Here is a 21,233-nt window from a genome sequence, read left to right as displayed (position 1 = left end):
CACCCCATTTACCTGAAACACAGGGTTCCTCTCCCTGCAAGCTGTTGCTACTATTTTTAATCTGGCTCGGCCCACAAAACTCCGTCATCCATTCACAGATCTTTTGACAGGATCTGCGAATGGAGTAACTACAAGCACCGCCTGCCCCCACAGTTCTTAATGTAAGACAAGTGCGGTGATGTCACTGCACTTGTATTCCATTGACACTTCCTCCCTGAATGTTAAGCTGTCCATACACTGTGCACATTTTGCCTGCCCCTGTTGGCACCCTTCCATCTGGCATGCTTCAATCAGGAAATTGAAAGAGCTGGATGGAAAATCTTCAGGTGAACAGTGATGATAGCCAATCAGCTGCCCTCACTGTTTGAGAATGTTGATAGCGACTGTTTGAGAATTCTGACAGCAGCTGTCAGAATGCAAAGGACACGGCGGGAGCTTCGTCCATTCATGCTGTTTAGCATAGATGGAGGAATCTGCTATATTTTTACATTAAGTCTGTAGGCTGAACAAAAAGATATAACAGTGTATGGCCAACTTTATTGAATATCTGTACCTTGGTATGGACAAGGATGGGAAGAAGAATCTGCAGGAGCCAGAGCATTGCACAAACAATCCAATGATAGCGGATGCAATGCTTCACTGGCTCCAAAGCAAATTCATAATAAATGCACATTTGTTTCTTTTATGAATATATATGCATTTATCATTTTTTTAAAGGTGGACTTTAGCTTTAAATTATTTTTAAAACCTAACAAAGAAATTCTTGTATATGGTGTGTTAATTATACAATTGAAAGCATTTTGTTATATCTGTTTGATAAGTGCAAAAAAATAACTAATAATTCTGCCAGAAGTCCAGTGTACTTACAAGTTCCTGCACACTCTTCAGTGTTATCAGACCTGCCTAGCTCTCCTCTGTGAACCCCCAACATCCGTCCATTGAGATGAGGAGTAGGGAAGATATTCTTTCCTAGGATGACAACGCTGCTCCTCCACAGATACAGTACAGTAAGTAACGCGTATAAGTGGCAGCATCACCACGTAGAAATAAAAAGCCTGAAAAAAAACTAATGAAGCCACCACATCTAATGACTGGTAAGCTGTAATATACTAAAGTGTAAGTAAGCTCAAATGCTTAAATTGTGTACGTAGATCCCTTTTTGCTTTGCAAATATAGTTCTGCATGTTTTTGTTTTTTTTAATAAATAACTGTTGACTTTCAGTTTCTGATCTCTCTGAGGCCTTTTTTAATGGGGTAACCACCAGCTCCAAAATCTGCAACATGGTGGTCTTTGTGTGCTTTCATCTAGTCCGCTGCAGATCAACAGGAAATAAAACTATGATACTGGGGGTACTCAAAACAAATTAGGTTTGAGTTCAGCTTTAAAGGGTCCATCCACCCAAAGATAATGTATTACTTATGGCTGTCATCTGTTAAACTCACTGAGTTTTTATACCTGCTCTGGAGCTAGGGTTGCCACCCGTCCGGGTTTCACCCGGGCAGTACGGGTTTGCAATCATGTGCCCGGGTCTGTGCCCACCTCCCGCCCGGGCACATCATTCAAACGGTACAATGCCGCATACTAGCATGACTTGCGGCGGACACCGGGTGGCGCTGTTTCCCGTCCCTCGACTCTCCCTCTCCTGTGTCTCTCCTCCGTGGCTGTAGGAGGAAGTGACATCAGGGAGAGAGGGAGCCGTGAGGGACGGATCTTTCTCCGGCAGCCAGCCGGCTAGCAGGGGTTGTGGAGAGCAGCGATTTCGTCACACAACTTGCTGGCGGCTGTAGGAGGGTGAACCTGCGCTGGTAGAAGGTGGACCTGCGACTGGACTGAGGATGACCTGCACGCATCATCAGGGTGTTGGCTTCAAGTACCAGGAAGGGACAACCAGCTCCTGATGACATAAGTAAATAGCAGCATGGGACCTGGCATGTGGCTGTGGAGCAGTAGATGACAACAGAACAGTGAGTATATTTATTGTGGATAACTCCAGTGAAAAAGGTAAGAGGGTATCGAGGGAAAAAAAAACACGGAGGGGTGAAGTTAATACATTTTGATCAAATGCAATATTAATTGGAAAGGGGGGATCAGTATTGCCCAATAAACATGCCCCCCCCAAAATGTTTTGTGGGGGCATCTTTTATGTGCAATAGTACACATCAAGGATACAGGCAGGGGAACAAAACCTGACGCTATTTCTTTATAGGTGACACAATAGGAAATGAAGGTTGGGGACACAGATCTTATGTGTTATATTTTAATACTCGCACACAAAACAAATAAAACGTATGTGTGGTGTTCTACTTAAGGCCTTGTTTCCACCCGCCCGCACATCTACCGCAATGTCCCGTGCCCTGAACGCGAGGGACCGCCTATATAAAGCCTCCCTGCGTTCTGGGGTAGGAGGGGGCGCGGCAGTGCAATTCAAGTCAATGGCACAGCAGACCCGCCCACGGTACGATCAGCCGCACAGGATCCAATCAAATGGATTTGCAGTAACATGGGATCTTGGTGCCGGTGTGCTGGAGACATCTGTATTGTTGTTCTGTTGTGAGCAGCGCCATCCGCAGTCATTACCGGCACCCGTTACTTTTGGCATATCTGGTAAGAAGTGCGGCAAGGTATATGGGTACTGCTTTGTACACTTATCTACAGAATGCATATCTGGCAAGTTGTGATTAACTCCAATGTCATTTATTTACAAAATACATGCATAGTGTATACTGTACAAACAAATCGCCGCGACGCGCTATAGTGTTCGGGTTTGGCCTGAAGAAAAGGTGGCAACCCTATCTGGAGCCGAACTTTCTGCTGAATGTGTTGACGTTCCATAGTTTCTGTGACATTGTACATGGTATAAAATTAAAGGAATCTCAAACAGGGAGGGCAAGACATAATCGATATGGAAGGTGGGAGGAGTTTGGAACATTCCGTGCAGAGATCTTGCAGATGTGTTTTTCAGCCAGTGTAAAGAATCAATGGCATCACTTTCAGGTGGACTGACCCTTTAACTCCTATCATGTTTATGTAAAGAAATTTCTAATTTAAACCTCTCACATCAAAACTTTTGATCTATTTCCTCATTCCCGAGCAGATATATCAAACTGCCATTCTGAAATTCCTCCTGGTACAGTTAAGCATTCATTTATTCAATCATTCCCCTGCAATCCACAAAAGATTAAATGATTTTCTATACCTTTAAGTGATTGCAATCCAGGAAATGCTGCGTAGGCCGAAAATAAATGCATTACTCCTTGCTCAGGGGACCCCGAGGAGCGATCCAATGTAAATTTTTTCCAGACTAGTAAAAGCACCGAATTCTTTCTGAAGTTTACTAATAAGTTAAGTTGAATGAGTAACGACCCTTTAGTTGCCACAAACACTGAAAGAACATATCTGTACATCATGGCATGATACAAAAAGCAGAACATGCAGGATTGTCCCTCTAACCAGGGAGGTTCCATTTCTCAGGATTGAGTGTGATGCAGTGACCTGGGAGAATGCTACACGAAACATAGACATTCTGCAGAACTTGTTCTACTTTAAGAAAACATTTTCAAACGTATATTGTCAATAATACACTATAAAAGCATTTTATTAGTCATAAATTAGTACCTTATCCTTGATTGATAAATCGGCATAAACACTTAAAGGAGAACTCTGCGTAAAGCCTTCTGGGAGCTCCAAGTTACTCTGGTCAGAACGTATACATGACTGTAGCCTCTCTACCAGCCCCAATGTGACTGCACTGTGGCCTGGTGATTGCTCTCTCAGGCCTCCCTGTAAGAGGCAGGACCAGCGACCTGGGAATTTGCTGTGCTGTGCTATTCTGCCTTTAAAGGTCTTGCGCATACGGTCAGCATACTGCCCATTGTCATACTCTCTGCACCTCTCTCCTGCACATACTACCCATTGTCATACTCTCTGCACTCCTTGCTGTACATACTACCCATTGTCATACTCTCTGCACTCCTTGCTGTACATACTGCACATTGTCATACTTTCTGCACTCCTTTTCTGTACATACTGCCCATTGTCATAATTTCTGCACTCCTCTCCTGCATATACTGCCCATTGTCATACTCTCTGCACTCCTTTTCTGTACATACTGCCCATTGTCATAATTTCTGCACTCCTCTCCTGCATATACTGCCCATTGTCATACTCTCTGCACTCCTCTCCTGCATATACTGGCCATTGTCATACTCTCTGCACTCCTCTCATGCACATACCACACATTGTCATACTCTCTGAACTCCTCTCCTAAAAATACTGCTCATTGTCATACTCTTTGTACTCCTCTCCTGCACATACTGCCCATTGTCATACCCTCCACACTCTTCTACTATACATAATGACTACTGTTATACCCTTCACACTCCTCTTGCACATACTGCCTGCTGTCACACCTTCTGTTCTTCTGTCTTGTAAATATTGCCCATCGCCATACCTGTAATTCTTCTGCACATATTATGTTCTTTCTTGCACGTCTCCTCCCCAATTCTCTCATGCAAATGCTGCCTGATGTTATCCCCTCTCCACTCCTCTCCTGCACACACTGGCCCCTATGATATCCTCTGGCATTCTTTCTTGCACATAGAAAACCTTAACACAACATTGTACATATTGTTACTACATCTTATTGATACTTCTGTATATAACTACATATATATAAAACGCTTCTTCAGCGTTGTTAGTATTATCTGCAACCTTTCCTATTCTGGAACAAGCACTCTTTTGCTAGTCTGCCTTAAAAGGTCTTTGCTGTGTTCTTCCTTTGTGCTGAAAATATCTCCGATTTGTTTACAACTCTTCAAGAACTCTATTTTATTGTAACCTCAACCTGAACTTTGCCCAACAGCAAGCTTCAGTAAACGTGTTATATAAGAGCATACAGGTTTATCACCACGTTTTTTTATTTTAGACCCTAGACCAAAGCGAGCACTTAACTCTTGCAGTGCATGGGGTTGTCCCACTGCAAGGGTTACGTTTTATACTGCCTGCGCGTTCTTCTTTAAAACTGGTGGAAAGCACAGCAGAACAAAAGTTGTTGCTCACAGCATACTTGTATATATATTTTTTTATCCTATAAAAGGTGAAACCTGATTGGTGGTTTTTGGCAACAACTACATTTTTGTGCCAGATCTAGCCCCAACGCATTACTAATACTTAGGGGCCTTTTACTGAAAATGTGCATGTAAAAGAGAGTGATTATTTTCCACCATAATATACATATCACAAGGGAACACAAAGATTCACAATCCCTGAGCACATTGCTATGGGTGACAAGATAAGAAACATCAACTCAACAGCAAAGCATTCTCTCTGTGTTCTCTTGGCTGGGTGAAGGGACCTGTGGACCACTTAGAGCAGTGGTTCTCAACCTTTCTAGGGCCGGGACCCCTTGGTAACATTTGCCAAATTGTGGTGACCCCCAACGGTAAAATTTAGGGATGACGTGGCTGCTGCAGCGACATCTGGCGGCGTGGCGGGAGAACTGAGACTGCTGCGCTAGGAGAGGGCTGAGGAGGACTCTCACCTAGCACAGCAGAAATCACACAGCAACCCACAGGTTGAGAACCACTGCTGTAACAGCTAAAATGGCAAACCATATAACACAAGCCGAGGGTGTCGGCTTTTATTATTAATAATAATGATAATAATAAAAGGTGTATTTTATACATATAAAATCTACATATAAAAATGGGTTGTAATTATTAATAATAATAATAAAAATAAAAAAGGTTTGAGTTTTCTTTTGAAAACAAAAAAAATGTATAATAATAGTAATTTTATTTCAAAAGAAAACTCAAACTTTTTTTGTAATTATTATATACAACCCATTCTTATATGTAGATTTTATAGGTAGATGATAAAAATAAGTCATTTTTTTTCTAAAATAATAATTAAAATAATAGCAATTTTTTCAAAGGAAAACTTAAACATTTTTTTATTTTTATTATTAGTATTATTATTTACAACCCACTTTCATATGTAGATTGTAAGCTCTGCTGTAGAGCACATATTGATTATTAAACAGTTGCAGCCTTATTGTGCCGCACGCCATCAGAATAAAAAAATAAATAAAATAAAAAAACCACCATAGGAATGCATAGCTAGATTCCTATTGGCTATTTTGCTATTTGGCAATAGCCAATAGCAAACTAGCTATTGCACCTGCCCCCTGCTGTTGTCAATCACTAGAAGGGGACCTGATGGAAAACTGCAGGTCCCCCTCTGCTGATTGGCGGCAGCTGCAGAGGGCGGGTGCAATAGCTAGTTTGCTATTGCAAAGTGAAATAGCCAATAGGAATCTAGCTATGCATTCCTATGGTGATTTTCTGTGGGCGGTTTTAGCGGGACGAACCCCTGTCAAATCGTCATTCGACCCCCGACGGGGTCGCGATCCACAGGTTGAGATCCGCTGACTTAGAGGATTCTCATATTCTATTTTAGTATATTGTGTAATTGTGCCATGTTTTAGAAAGTACTGCTATTGGAAATACATGTCTGCATTGGCCATTTTTCCTGCAGAGCCGAGAGCAGGATTAAAGAGGACAGCACCAAGTCTCATAATTTACAACCTCTGGAGATTTATTATTAAATTCAGCAAGAGAAATGTAGTTAGAAGGGGGATTAGAAGATCTTCAGAGGAGTCAGAAGGCTTTTTATAGCTCAGAATACATAAAACCATCTCTCCTTTCTCTTGTCTGATGGTCTGTACCATAAGTTAAAAAGTCGTACTACATATACACGTGAAACTCGAATAATTAGAATATCGTGCAAAAGTTCATTTATTTCACTAATGCAACTTAAAAGGTCAAACTAATATATGAGATAGACTCATTACATGCAAAGCAAGATAGTTCAAGCCGTGATTTGTCATAATTGTGATGATTATGGCTTACAGCTCATGAAAACCCCAAATCCACAATCTCAGAAAATAAGAATATTGTGAAAAGGTGCAATATTCTAGGCTCAAAGTGTCCCACTCTAATCAGCTAATTAAGCCATAACACCTGCAAAAGGTTCCTGAGCCTTTAAATGGTCTCTCAGTCTGGTTCAGTAGGAATCACAATCATGGGAAAGACTGCTGACCTGACAATTGTGCAGAAAACCATCATTGACATCCTCTTGTCAACCACTCCTGAACAACAAACAACGTCAGAAGCGTCTTACCTGGGCTAAAGAAAAACAGACCTGGTCTGTTGCTCAGTGGTCCAAAGTCCTCTTTTCTGATGAGAGCAAATTTTGATCTAATTTGGAAACCAAGGACCCAGAGTATGGAGGAAGACTGGAGAGGCGCACACTGCAAGATGCTTGAAGTCCAGTGTGAGGTTTCCACAGTCTGTGTTGATTTGGGGAGCCATGTCATCTGCTGGTGTTGGTCCACTGTGCTTCATTAAGTCCAGGGTCAACGCAGCCGTCTACCAGGAGATTTTGGAGCACTTTTATGCTTACTTCCGCAGACAAGCTTTATGGGGATGCTGACTTCATTTTCCAGTAGGACTTGGCACCTGCCCACACTGCCAAAAGCACCAAAACCTGTTTCAATGACCGTGGGATTACTGTGCTTGATTGGCCAGCAAACTCGCCTGACCTGAACCCCATAGAGAATCTATGGGGCATTGCCAAGAGAAAGATGAGAGACATGAGACCGAACAATGCAGAAGAGCTGAAGGCCGCTATTGAAGCATCCTGGTCTTCCATAACACCTCAGCAGTGCCACAGGCTGATAGCTTCCATGCCACGCCGCATTGTGGCAGTAATTGCTGCAAAAGGGGCCCAAACCAAGTACTGAGTACATATGCATGCTTGTACTTTTCAGAGGTCCGATATTGTTCTATGTACAATCCTTGTTTTATTGATTGCATGTAATAATCTACTTTTTTGAGATTGTGGATTTGGGGTTCTTGGGGTTTTCATGAGCTGTAAACCATAATCATCACAATTATGACAAATCACAGCTTGAACTATCTTGCTTTGCATGTAATGAGTCTATCTCATATATTAGTTTCACCTTTTAAGTTGCATTAGTGAAATAAATGAACTTTTGCACGATATTCTAATTATTCAAGTTTCACCTGTAATGCAGACAATATCCTGACTGCAATAGCACATTCTAGCAAATTTTTTTTACAGAAAGAATAGTCATAAAGAGCACATAAGGACCTCATCACTCAGATGTGCTTGGGGCAGCAGGATCTCTACATACAGACATGTATATAATGAGTATGTCAACTGTAACCACAGAACTTCTATTACATAAGTGAGCTCTAAAGCTAGCCAAAGAATAGGGGCCTTGGTTTTTTTTTCAAGCAGGATCCCATAACAGTCTATGGAAAGACATAACCCCCTTGAAGCAAGTCAAATGCAAGTCAGAAGGAGGTCAACTGCAGGTCAGATGCACCTGGTAATGAATTCTGAATGATCTCAGGAGAATCTCAAATTGATGTCAAAGTGATGCCATTGACAGAAGCCCAAAGCCCATCAATGCAGGCCTTTCATAGGCTGGCTAGACATGCTTACATGATGTGGACACCCCTACGCAAAATGCTCAGGCACAACATGCCTAGAATCAGCCGGATATCTGCATTTATGCCTAAGAAAAGGGGAGACATTCTTCAGGGTGTCCCAGAACTGACTTATCCTAAGGAAACAACAGCATCTGGGCAAGGTGATTTTATCAATCCAGTTGTTGTCTCCCAATAGTTTCATCCCTTAGACATTAGACTACGTCTGGTCAGTCATCTCATGTTAACAGGCACTTAGTGATGAAAGGGTAATTTCCAACCATTTCTCCCCTAAAGATGGGCATAACTAGATGTGCATAGTTAACAAGGCATGCATCACTCCAAAAATGTTGTCGGCTTATGCCATGGTCTTTTTCAACAGGTCTGAGACTGATCACTAGCTACTAAAGCGTGTCCATAACCCTTCAGGGGAATTAGTCAGATATTCTGTAGCTCAACAGAGTCACAAAACCAACATCACTGAGTCATGAGACAATCTGTACAGAATGCCATAATGATGTTACAAGGAACTGGCTGTCCTACAGCAGGAGAATCCAATGGGCCAATCATAGCTGGGCTTTCATTCTGTGCAACTATTTCTGTGCTATTTTACTGCACTGCCACCAATGATCAGGGGTCTCTGTAGCCACAGAGATTTGTAAACCTTGTTTATAATAAATGGTAACTTTGTATTAGTCATACCATACAATAGGATTAGAAGCATTCAACACTCCAAAAAGTGTCAGATGTAAAAATTCTGCAGGAGACTGAAGCTCTTTTGTTCAGAGCAGTGTTCCTTTGGTCTTATCTTGCAGGTGGCGTGTTTTTGAGTTTAAAAAAAAGAAAACCACGACTGGGTCTTAATTTTCTTCCAAGGCTAGTTGGCTAAATAAAGAAGTGATTCAGGCAGCTGAATGACTCACCGTTGGCTCCTGTCATAAGCAAAGCTGCCCGCCCCATCCTTTTTAATGTGACCCAGTCAATAAAAAGGGATTTGTAAAGAATAACCTACCTGTAATAATACGTTACTCATACCTTTCCGGCAGACCGTTTATTGAAATGCTGCCTTTTCGCTGCTGGCCAGCCCCTGCAGGTATTTCACACTTCCTGTTGAATACCTATTCCCCTGCTTTGGTTTCTCACGCCGGCTCGTACCTCACTATAGGATTTATCAGCTGGCAGAAGGAATCATTGGGCCACGAGCCATTTAAATACCTGCAGCAGCCGGCGAGCAGCAGGAAGGTGGCTTTCCAATAAATGGGCCACCGGAAAGCTAAAGTATAGTCCCTCTATTATTACAGGTATGTCACTTTTTGGATGGTGAGGGGGGAAAATGAACCTGGAAGTGCTCAGCTTTAATTCCTGGTATAGTGTAGTCAGTGCACTGTGGAATCTCTTTCTACAGCACACAGAGGAGGTGGTCACAATAAATGAAAATCTGATTGCACTGGCGACTGTATTCCTCTCTTCTACTCCAAAGCTTTGATTTGGCGCAGAATATTAATATTTCAGCAATCTTTTGGGTTATTTTTCATATTTAAGCATAGCCCCGAGAGTAATCAGTCTCATAAGATTTTAGTAGCGTGATTGAGTTACTAAAAATCGCTCCTGTACCCCTAGCCTAAAGCTGCCCATACACCCTAAAATGTTAAATGACTGGATTCCCCAATCCACGCTAAAGAGCATGGATAGAGGAAGCTCCCCTGCCAGCTATTGTATTCTAACAGCAAGGCATATCCATGGCTGTCAGAAAACTTGAACAGTGACTGTTGCTAAATGGTTGCAGTCACAGTTTGACCAACAATTTTCCAATGGACAAAGTTCATTGGAAAATCAACTTTGTCAAGCCAGATGGTAACAGCAGGGTCACCCAAGCATAGCATGCTTGTCGATCCATGTACTGCTAGCTTAACTCCACCTCCTGGCATTAGAGATCAGGTCCACGCTGGCTCAGCTGCCTCTATCCGACAATACAATGTCATGAGCATGAGTAATCTAGAAGCCTTGGGTTTCCTTGTTGCTATATGCACAGCTGTCTTAATAGATTCTGGATGTACGCTTTCCTTCCTACTTGTGCATAATCCTAATTTAAATAGCCAGTTTGCATGGTTCTGGGTGGCACTAGAGGAAAAGCCCAAGGCCTCATTCACATGGATATGCAGAGCCATACAGAAACCTGCACCCGGACGTGACAGCTGGTGAGTGCAGCCACCTGTATAACTCAATGACTGGCTGCTTGCTGCTATACACCAGCCTGAACTTGCACATACGGCAGTATGCAGGTGAGCCAAGGGGCCCCTGAGGAAGAATTTTCCTGGCAGATGGTTATCCCTGTTACACGCATGTCTTTTCCTGGTTTTATTAAGATAAATATGTCCGTCACCTGATATTTTAAAATAGGAGTTTGCTAAATACATTTTAAAAAATGTTCAGTTTTGGGTAGTTTAGGGAAGGTTTTTCTATAAACGCCTTCTGGGGAAATCTTTTCAAAGTGAGTGGAAACCCCACCTCTGTATCCCCATTGGAAGATTTCCACTCTTATCTTTATGCCCCTGTACTGTCACCAGTACAGAAAGTGGACCTACAAAACAGGGACAGCTATAAAAACCTGGCAAAAATATATATATAAAAAACGTTTTGGCTGGAGTGCCACTTTAACTGTAAGCTATGTAGTCACTTCTTTTGCTGTACAGATGAACGCCTGCCAGCCAAACAGCTGGCATATTCAGAAGGAATGATCAGCAGTGACAGTCTATTTATTTTACTCAGTAAAAATATCTATTGTGATGTGTATCACCTTGAATTTTATATACACAGAGAAGGGGCGGTGAAGGAATTAGCTTTTACATTGGACAGTGACGTACTTTATCATGGCATTGCTGCAATCTAGGCATGGCGCCGAGACAAGTGAGCTATAGGTGTGTAACATTACCCCGTGTGTAAACATCCACTTTCCAGTGACATCAAGAAACTGAAAAGAATGTGCACCTACATTCATCGGACACAAATACCATCAGAATGCTGCTTCCAATAAAAATGTACAAACAACCTTATTCAGAGCTCAGATTGCGAGTGTATGTGAACAAACCACCAAAAAGGGCTTTCGGAGCTCCTGAGCAAAGCACAATCCCAGCACCAAACCTGTTTACAGAAATAAAAGATAATATGAAGAAATAGTATTCATTTAATATAGCACTATATACAGCTAATTGCACTGCAAAGCTCATCAGCGGGTGGGTGATTCTCCTGGTTAATCAACTTCCACCGTGTATTTACTTTTTTGTTAGAGTATGGGAAAGTGTGGATCAATGCAAGAGTTTTTTTTTTTTCAAGGGAACCTGTCACTTTGCTTGACAGATTCTCTTTAAAGCAGAACTCACCCAATCGTTGGAGCCAGCTGGCTGTGACAGCACTCCCTCCTGCCTGTCTCTTCATACGCTGCAGTGATGGTATGTCCCTTGCCGTTTTCACATTCTATACACTGTGGATAGGACTTGATGACTCCAGGACCTTAGACCATTGCAGCGGGGGGGAGAGAGGCTCCAGGGATCGGTCAAAGAGCTGGCCAGCTCTAAAGATCAGGTGAGTGCAACTTTTTTTTTTAACCAGGATGAAAACGAGCAGTCAACACTTGCAGTGCGGGAGTAACCCCACTAGAAGGGTTCATAAAACGTGTGCCTGGAGTTCTTCTTTAAAGTGGACCTTGCACTAAAATTCAAGGACACCTTACTACGCAGTGACCCACCGTCTATGAAAAAAATTTCATAATATACCTGTTAAAAAGAAGAAAAAACTGCAGAGAAGTTTGAAAATATATTTACCTTACTACTAACTTCTGTGTGCTGTTGGTGCCATGACCCTTCCTGCGAGGTCCTGGGAACGCTAAGGACCCAAATCTCATGAGAATGTCCTCTAGCAACCTCTGAGTACCTAGAATTGTGAGGCCAAACTCCCCTAGGTGCTGCGGGTGGAAGCCAGGCGTAAGGTAAGAATATTTTCTAACTGTTCTCTGCAGGTGTTTTTTTTTACAAGTATAATGTGCTGTTTTACATGGGGGTGGGTAACAATGTAAAAAGCGTACCTTGAATTTTTTGTGCAATGTCTGCTTTAAGCTTTCTAATGGATAGTGCAACTTGTTATCTCTATGACTAAGCCCATAAGAGTAGGGAACTATACCATGCGGGCTGTTGGATTCAAATAAACTACATGTATGGTGAACCAGCTGTGTGCGGCAATTTTTGGACATTGTTATCTTGCTGTCTTAATACTTGGCAGTGTTTTCTCTGGATTGTGTTCTTAACCAACTAGCTAAACTGTGATTTATGACCTTGCTGTGTATTAGTATATTCTTTCCCATTTGTAATGTTTTTCAAACTGTCTCTAACTGTGGAGATAGTGGAGGGGAGCAGTTATAATGAGTGATAGCATGAAATCATTTGCACTGCAGGGCATAGCATCTTTGCTTTCCATGTTCAGATTGGATAAATATACAGGTTGGGTATAAATCCTCCTTAACCAGCCCAAGAAGCAAGCATCTAGAAGAGGAGTCTTCCCTTATAACACAGCGGCACAAAGGAATTCAGCTCGTTTCTTGGAGTACATGCTATATATACCCCCCAGCTGCAGTGCCAACTAAACAAAAAGCCTTACATAACCCAGACAAGATGCCGAAAGGAAATTAAAATGTAAACCGTTATCTAAAAATACACATCATCAGCCAAGAGATGGACAAATATAGTGCACACCGACACCAAGATTTATTTTCAATGGTTTGAACTACATACAATATATTACTCTTTATTAATGGAGAACTTTGATAAAGTATTAGACAGGTTATTATTGATCTAGAGCAGGGGTCTCATACTAAATTTAGTCGGGGGCCGCTGGACACATTTTTTTAGTCGCGTGGGGGCCGCTACTATATACGGTACCAGTGTTAATGTCTGCATATGTTACAAGCGGCAACTGCCACCCATTCAAATTAATGATCGGGTGACAGCTGCTACATGTAAACGCATGTAATCATATGTGAAAGGATTACATGCAGTTAGGAATCTGTCACTATCAGTGGTTACACAATTGTTTATCCAGGGATAGTGATTGTTTTTGTAACTGCATGTAATCATATCACATAAGATTACAGGCGTGTACATGCAGCGGATGTCACCCGATCATTAATTTGATCGCTTGTAACATATGCAGACATTAACACTGGTACCGTATATAGTAGCGGCTGGGCCCAAACCAAGTACTGAGTACATATGCATGCTTGTACTTTTCAGAGGTCCGATATTGTTCTATGTACAATCCTTGTTTTATTGATTGCATGTAATATTCTCATTTTCTGAGATTGTGGATTTGGGGTTCTTGGGGTTTTCATGAGCTGTAAACCATAATCATCACAATTATGACAAATCACAGCTTGAACTATCTTGCTTTGCATGTAATGAGTCTATCTCATATATTAGTTTCACCTTTTAAGTTGCATTAGTGAAATAAATGAACTTTTGCACGATATTCTAATTATTCAAGTTTCACCTGTAATGCAGACAATATCCTGACTGCAATAGCACATTCTAGCAAATTTTTTTTACAGAAAGAATAGTCATAAAGAGCACATAAGGACCTCATCACTCAGATGTGCTTGGGGCAGCAGGATCTCTACATACAGACATGTATATAATGAGTATGTCAACTGTAACCACAGAACTTCTATTACATAAGTGAGCTCTAAAGCTAGCCAAAGAATAGGGGCCTTGGTTTTTTTTTCAAGCAGGATCCCATAACAGTCTATGGAAAGACATAACCCCCTTGAAGCAAGTCAAATGCAAGTCAGAAGGAGGTCAACTGCAGGTCAGATGCACCTGGTAATGAATTCTGAATGATCTCAGGAGAATCTCAAATTGATGTCAAAGTGATGCCATTGACAGAAGCCCAAAGCCCATCAATGCAGGCCTTTCATAGGCTGGCTAGACATGCTTACATGATGTGGACACCCCTACGCAAAATGCTCAGGCACAACATGCCTAGAATCAGCCGGATATCTGCATTTATGCCTAAGAAAAGGGGAGACATTCTTCAGGGTGTCCCAGAACTGACTTATCCTAAGGAAACAACAGCATCTGGGCAAGGTGATTTTATCAATCCAGTTGTTGTCTCCCAATAGTTTCATCCCTTAGACATTAGACTACGTCTGGTCAGTCATCTCATGTTAACAGGCACTTAGTGATGAAAGGGTAATTTCCAACCATTTCTCCCCTAAAGATGGGCATAACTAGATGTGCATAGTTAACAAGGCATGCATCACTCCAAAAATGTTGTCGGCTTATGCCATGGTCTTTTTCAACAGGTCTGAGACTGATCACTAGCTACTAAAGCGTGTCCATAACCCTTCAGGGGAATTAGTCAGATATTCTGTAGCTCAACAGAGTCACAAAACCAACATCACTGAGTCATGAGACAATCTGTACAGAATGCCATAATGATGTTACAAGGAACTGGCTGTCCTACAGCAGGAGAATCCAATGGGCCAATCATAGCTGGGCTTTCATTCTGTGCAACTATTTCTGTGCTATTTTACTGCACTGCCACCAATGATCAGGGGTCTCTGTAGCCACAGAGATTTGTAAACCTTGTTTATAATAAATGGTAACTTTGTATTAGTCATACCATACAATAGGATTAGAAGCATTCAACACTCCAAAAAGTGTCAGATGTAAAAATTCTGCAGGAGACTGAAGCTCTTTTGTTCAGAGCAGTGTTCCTTTGGTCTTATCTTGCAGGTGGCGTGTTTTTGAGTTTAAAAAAAAGAAAACCACGACTGGGTCTTAATTTTCTTCCAAGGCTAGTTGGCTAAATAAAGAAGTGATTCAGGCAGCTGAATGACTCACCGTTGGCTCCTGTCATAAGCAAAGCTGCCCGCCCCATCCTTTTTAATGTGACCCAGTCAATAAAAAGGGATTTGTAAAGAATAACCTACCTGTAATAATACGTTACTCATACCTTTCCGGCAGACCGTTTATTGAAATGCTGCCTTTTCGCTGCTGGCCAGCCCCTGCAGGTATTTCACACTTCCTGTTGAATACCTATTCCCCTGCTTTGGTTTCTCACGCCGGCTCGTACCTCACTATAGGATTTATCAGCTGGCAGAAGGAATCATTGGGCCACGAGCCATTTAAATACCTGCAGCAGCCGGCGAGCAGCAGGAAGGTGGCTTTCCAATAAATGGGCCACCGGAAAGCTAAAGTATAGTCCCTCTATTATTACAGGTATGTCACTTTTTGGATGGTGAGGGGGGAAAATGAACCTGGAAGTGCTCAGCTTTAATTCCTGGTATAGTGTAGTCAGTGCACTGTGGAATCTCTTTCTACAGCACACAGAGGAGGTGGTCACAATAAATGAAAATCTGATTGCACTGGCGACTGTATTCCTCTCTTCTACTCCAAAGCTTTGATTTGGCGCAGAATATTAATATTTCAGCAATCTTTTGGGTTATTTTTCATATTTAAGCATAGCCCCGAGAGTAATCAGTCTCATAAGATTTTAGTAGCGTGATTGAGTTACTAAAAATCGCTCCTGTACCCCTAGCCTAAAGCTGCCCATACACCCTAAAATGTTAAATGACTGGATTCCCCAATCCACGCTAAAGAGCATGGATAGAGGAAGCTCCCCTGCCAGCTATTGTATTCTAACAGCAAGGCATATCCATGGCTGTCAGAAAACTTGAACAGTGACTGTTGCTAAATGGTTGCAGTCACAGTTTGACCAACAATTTTCCAATGGACAAAGTTCATTGGAAAATCAACTTTGTCAAGCCAGATGGTAACAGCAGGGTCACCCAAGCATAGCATGCTTGTCGATCCATGTACTGCTAGCTTAACTCCACCTCCTGGCATTAGAGATCAGGTCCACGCTGGCTCAGCTGCCTCTATCCGACAATACAATGTCATGAGCATGAGTAATCTAGAAGCCTTGGGTTTCCTTGTTGCTATATGCACAGCTGTCTTAATAGATTCTGGATGTACGCTTTCCTTCCTACTTGTGCATAATCCTAATTTAAATAGCCAGTTTGCATGGTTCTGGGTGGCACTAGAGGAAAAGCCCAAGGCCTCATTCACATGGATATGCAGAGCCATACAGAAACCTGCACCCGGACGTGACAGCTGGTGAGTGCAGCCACCTGTATAACTCAATGACTGGCTGCTTGCTGCTATACACCAGCCTGAACTTGCACATACGGCAGTATGCAGGTGAGCCAAGGGGCCCCTGAGGAAGAATTTTCCTGGCAGATGGTTATCCCTGTTACACGCATGTCTTTTCCTGGTTTTATTAAGATAAATATGTCCGTCACCTGATATTTTAAAATAGGAGTTTGCTAAATACATTTTAAAAAATGTTCAGTTTTGGGTAGTTTAGGGAAGGTTTTTCTATAAACGCCTTCTGGGGAAATCTTTTCAAAGTGAGTGGAAACCCCACCTCTGTATCCCCATTGGAAGATTTCCACTCTTATCTTTATGCCCCTGTACTGTCACCAGTACAGAAAGTGGACCTACAAAACAGGGACAGCTATAAAAACCTGGCAAAAATATATATATAAAAAACGTTTTGGCTGGAGTGCCACTTTAACTGTAAGCTATGTAGTCACTTCTTTTGCTGTACAGATGAACGCCTGCCAGCCAAACAGCTGGCATATTCAGAAGGAATGATCAGCAGTGACAGTCTATTTATTTTACTCAGTAAAAATATCTATTGTGATGTGTATCACCTTGAATTTTATATACACAGAGAAGGGGCGGTGAAGGAATTAGCTTTTACATTGGACAGTGACGTACTTTATCATGGCATTGCTGCAATCTAGGCATGGCGCCGAGACAAGTGAGCTATAGGTGTGTAACATTACCCCGTGTGTAAACATCCACTTTCCAGTGACATCAAGAAACTGAAAAGAATGTGCACCTACATTCATCGGACACAAATACCATCAGAATGCTGCTTCCAATAAAAATGTACAAACAACCTTATTCAGAGCTCAGATTGCGAGTGTATGTGAACAAACCACCAAAAAGGGCTTTCGGAGCTCCTGAGCAAAGCACAATCCCAGCACCAAACCTGTTTACAGAAATAAAAGATAATATGAAGAAATAGTATTCATTTAATATAGCACTATATACAGCTAATTGCACTGCAAAGCTCATCAGCGGGTGGGTGATTCTCCTGGTTAATCAACTTCCACCGTGTATTTACTTTTTTGTTAGAGTATGGGAAAGTGTGGATCAATGCAAGAGTTTTTTTTTTTTCAAGGGAACCTGTCACTTTGCTTGACAGATTCTCTTTAAAGCAGAACTCACCCAATCGTTGGAGCCAGCTGGCTGTGACAGCACTCCCTCCTGCCTGTCTCTTCATACGCTGCAGTGATGGTATGTCCCTTGCCGTTTTCACATTCTATACACTGTGGATAGGACTTGATGACTCCAGGACCTTAGACCATTGCAGCGGGGGGGAGAGAGGCTCCAGGGATCGGTCAAAGAGCTGGCCAGCTCTAAAGATCAGGTGAGTGCAACTTTTTTTTTTAACCAGGATGAAAACGAGCAGTCAACACTTGCAGTGCGGGAGTAACCCCACTAGAAGGGTTCATAAAACGTGTGCCTGGAGTTCTTCTTTAAAGTGGACCTTGCACTAAAATTCAAGGACACCTTACTACGCAGTGACCCACCGTCTATGAAAAAAATTTCATAATATACCTGTTAAAAAGAAGAAAAAACTGCAGAGAAGTTTGAAAATATATTTACCTTACTACTAACTTCTGTGTGCTGTTGGTGCCATGACCCTTCCTGCGAGGTCCTGGGAACGCTAAGGACCCAAATCTCATGAGAATGTCCTCTAGCAACCTCTGAGTACCTAGAATTGTGAGGCCAAACTCCCCTAGGTGCTGCGGGTGGAAGCCAGGCGTAAGGTAAGAATATTTTCTAACTGTTCTCTGCAGGTGTTTTTTTTTACAAGTATAATGTGCTGTTTTACATGGGGGTGGGTAACAATGTAAAAAGCGTACCTTGAATTTTTTGTGCAATGTCTGCTTTAAGCTTTCTAATGGATAGTGCAACTTGTTATCTCTATGACTAAGCCCATAAGAGTAGGGAACTATACCATGCGGGCTGTTGGATTCAAATAAACTACATGTATGGTGAACCAGCTGTGTGCGGCAATTTTTGGACATTGTTATCTTGCTGTCTTAATACTTGGCAGTGTTTTCTCTGGATTGTGTTCTTAACCAACTAGCTAAACTGTGATTTATGACCTTGCTGTGTATTAGTATATTCTTTCCCATTTGTAATGTTTTTCAAACTGTCTCTAACTGTGGAGATAGTGGAGGGGAGCAGTTATAATGAGTGATAGCATGAAATCATTTGCACTGCAGGGCATAGCATCTTTGCTTTCCATGTTCAGATTGGATAAATATACAGGTTGGGTATAAATCCTCCTTAACCAGCCCAAGAAGCAAGCATCTAGAAGAGGAGTCTTCCCTTATAACACAGCGGCACAAAGGAATTCAGCTCGTTTCTTGGAGTACATGCTATATATACCCCCCAGCTGCAGTGCCAACTAAACAAAAAGCCTTACATAACCCAGACAAGATGCCGAAAGGAAATTAAAATGTAAACCGTTATCTAAAAATACACATCATCAGCCAAGAGATGGACAAATATAGTGCACACCGACACCAAGATTTATTTTCAATGGTTTGAACTACATACAATATATTACTCTTTATTAATGGAGAACTTTGATAAAGTATTAGACAGGTTATTATTGATCTAGAGCAGGGGTCTCATACTAAATTTAGTCGGGGGCCGCTGGACACATTTTTTTAGTCGCGTGGGGGCCGCTACTATATACGGTACCAGTGTTAATGTCTGCATATGTTACAAGCGGCAACTGCCACCCATTCAAATTAATGATCGGGTGACAGCTGCTACATGTAAACGCATGTAATCATATGTGAAAGGATTACATGCAGTTAGGAATCTGTCACTATCAGTGGTTACACAATTGTTTATCCAGGGATAGTGATTGTTTTTGTAACTGCATGTAATCATATCACATAAGATTACAGGCGTGTACATGCAGCGGATGTCACCCGATCATTAATTTGATCGCTTGTAACATATGCAGACATTAACACTGGTACCGTATATAGTAGCGGCCCCCACGCGACTAAAAAAATGTGTCCAGCGGCCCCCGACTAAATTTAGTATGAGACCCCTGCTGCAGGAAAACGCGAGTTTGTGACACAGGAATCCCTAATCGCACCTGAAATATAGGTGTGAATGGGGCCTAATATACACACAGATCCCCCCACACTAATACACCCCCACTGCTCAAATAAAATAATACACTCCCCCCCACACACATAATACACTTTGCCCCCCTTCCAAGCCCCCCACACACATTTAATACACTGGCACAAAAGATCCACGACTGGAGGAAAACTGTTATCTGGTCTCTGTAATCCGATCATAAATCTTTTGTACCCGACGTCAGCTACTGCCGGGGAGAGCGTGTAGCCAGAGCTGTAATGTCGGAGCATAACGTGATTGACTCAGAGGTAAGTGTGATGAATTATATCATTTAAAATATTGATTTCTGAATTTTGGGTAAGAAAAGTTGGGGGCGTCTTATACATGGGGGGCATCTTATAGACTGAAAAATACGGTACCTTCAGGGTCACCTACAGATCGAACTTCGGGCCCATTCATATCTGTAAAAAAAGAAATCAAGAAAGAAACTGGACTTGCTGTATTTTGTTTTTCCTAAGGACATTTGCTGGTCATCCGATTAGCTTTCTTAATTCTGAATTGAGAAAGTTAGTCGGATGACCAGCAAAACATCTTCAGGGATGAACAACAAACAGCAAGTCCAGTTGCCTTGATTTCTTTTTTAGAGATATACCATGGCCTGGATGAATGAGAACCATCACAGACATTCAACCCATTCAGTAAGAAACGGATGTTATTCGTTGTGAGTATGGCCAGCTTTACTGTCACCAGTTTGCAGTGGTTTAATAAGATAAATATTGACTCGAAAAGATTACATCTGATTATCAATAATTAATAATTATTATGACTCACCCATGTTTAACATTCTATTAAGTCCGCATTCCAGTGAGTACCCGTTCGGCAGTACGCTTTCAATCTGCAATGTAAAGGAAAACAAATGAGTCCTCTGATTTCAATCCATGAAAATCCAGTGTGATTACGTCCAATCATAGTTACAATTCATCATTGCAATTTCCACCTACAGTACAGCCGTAATAAACAAGGATTTACAGAGTGTAACAGTCGCCTTAAAGGGTATCTATGGTCAAAAACTAAAAATAAATATGTATTTCTATATGGAATTTCCATAAGTTCTATCCCACTGGTAATTATCATATCGATCCAGAAGTTTGTAAACTTACTTATTGAAGATGCCCATAGGATGTACTTCCTCAATGCACTGATCTTGATATCCTGTTTTAGGGTGGCCCTTGCTGGGTCCTATGAAGCTACCCTTGTGTATGCTAGTGTATGCTAGTAAGCTGCGTGTGTCTCCACAAACACAGACACTGCAAGGCAAGACACTTCATTACTTCATTCCTTCCTGCTCCCCTCTCTCATCCTCTTCTCTTCCCTAAACTAATAGATGGACAGTTGCTGGAGACTGTGCTCTTCCTTGGGATCTTG

General features: G+C 41.9%; 1 protein-coding gene across 1 annotated transcript in view; it reads right to left on the bottom strand.

Annotated features, from left to right (window-relative positions):
• The window catches only part of LOC108784622 (mitogen-activated protein kinase kinase kinase 3-like), a 71,938-nt gene extending 51,240 nt beyond the window's left edge, over positions 1-20,698 (bottom strand). The window contains exon 1 of the mRNA XM_018553487.1: positions 20,640-20,698. Within this exon, the coding sequence (XP_018408989.1) occupies positions 20,640-20,652 (13 nt within the window). The 5' untranslated portion in view covers positions 20,653-20,698. The remainder of the gene's footprint in view (positions 1-20,639) is intronic.
• Positions 20,699-21,233: the final 535 nt, after the last annotated feature.

Source organism: Nanorana parkeri, unplaced genomic scaffold, assembly GCF_000935625.1.
Source record: "Nanorana parkeri isolate BGI_ZX_2015 unplaced genomic scaffold, ASM93562v1 scaffold121, whole genome shotgun sequence".
NCBI lineage: Eukaryota > Metazoa > Chordata > Amphibia > Anura > Dicroglossidae > Nanorana > Nanorana parkeri.
Note: the sequence above shows the minus strand (reverse complement) of the source record. Positions and strands in the feature narration are given on the sequence as shown.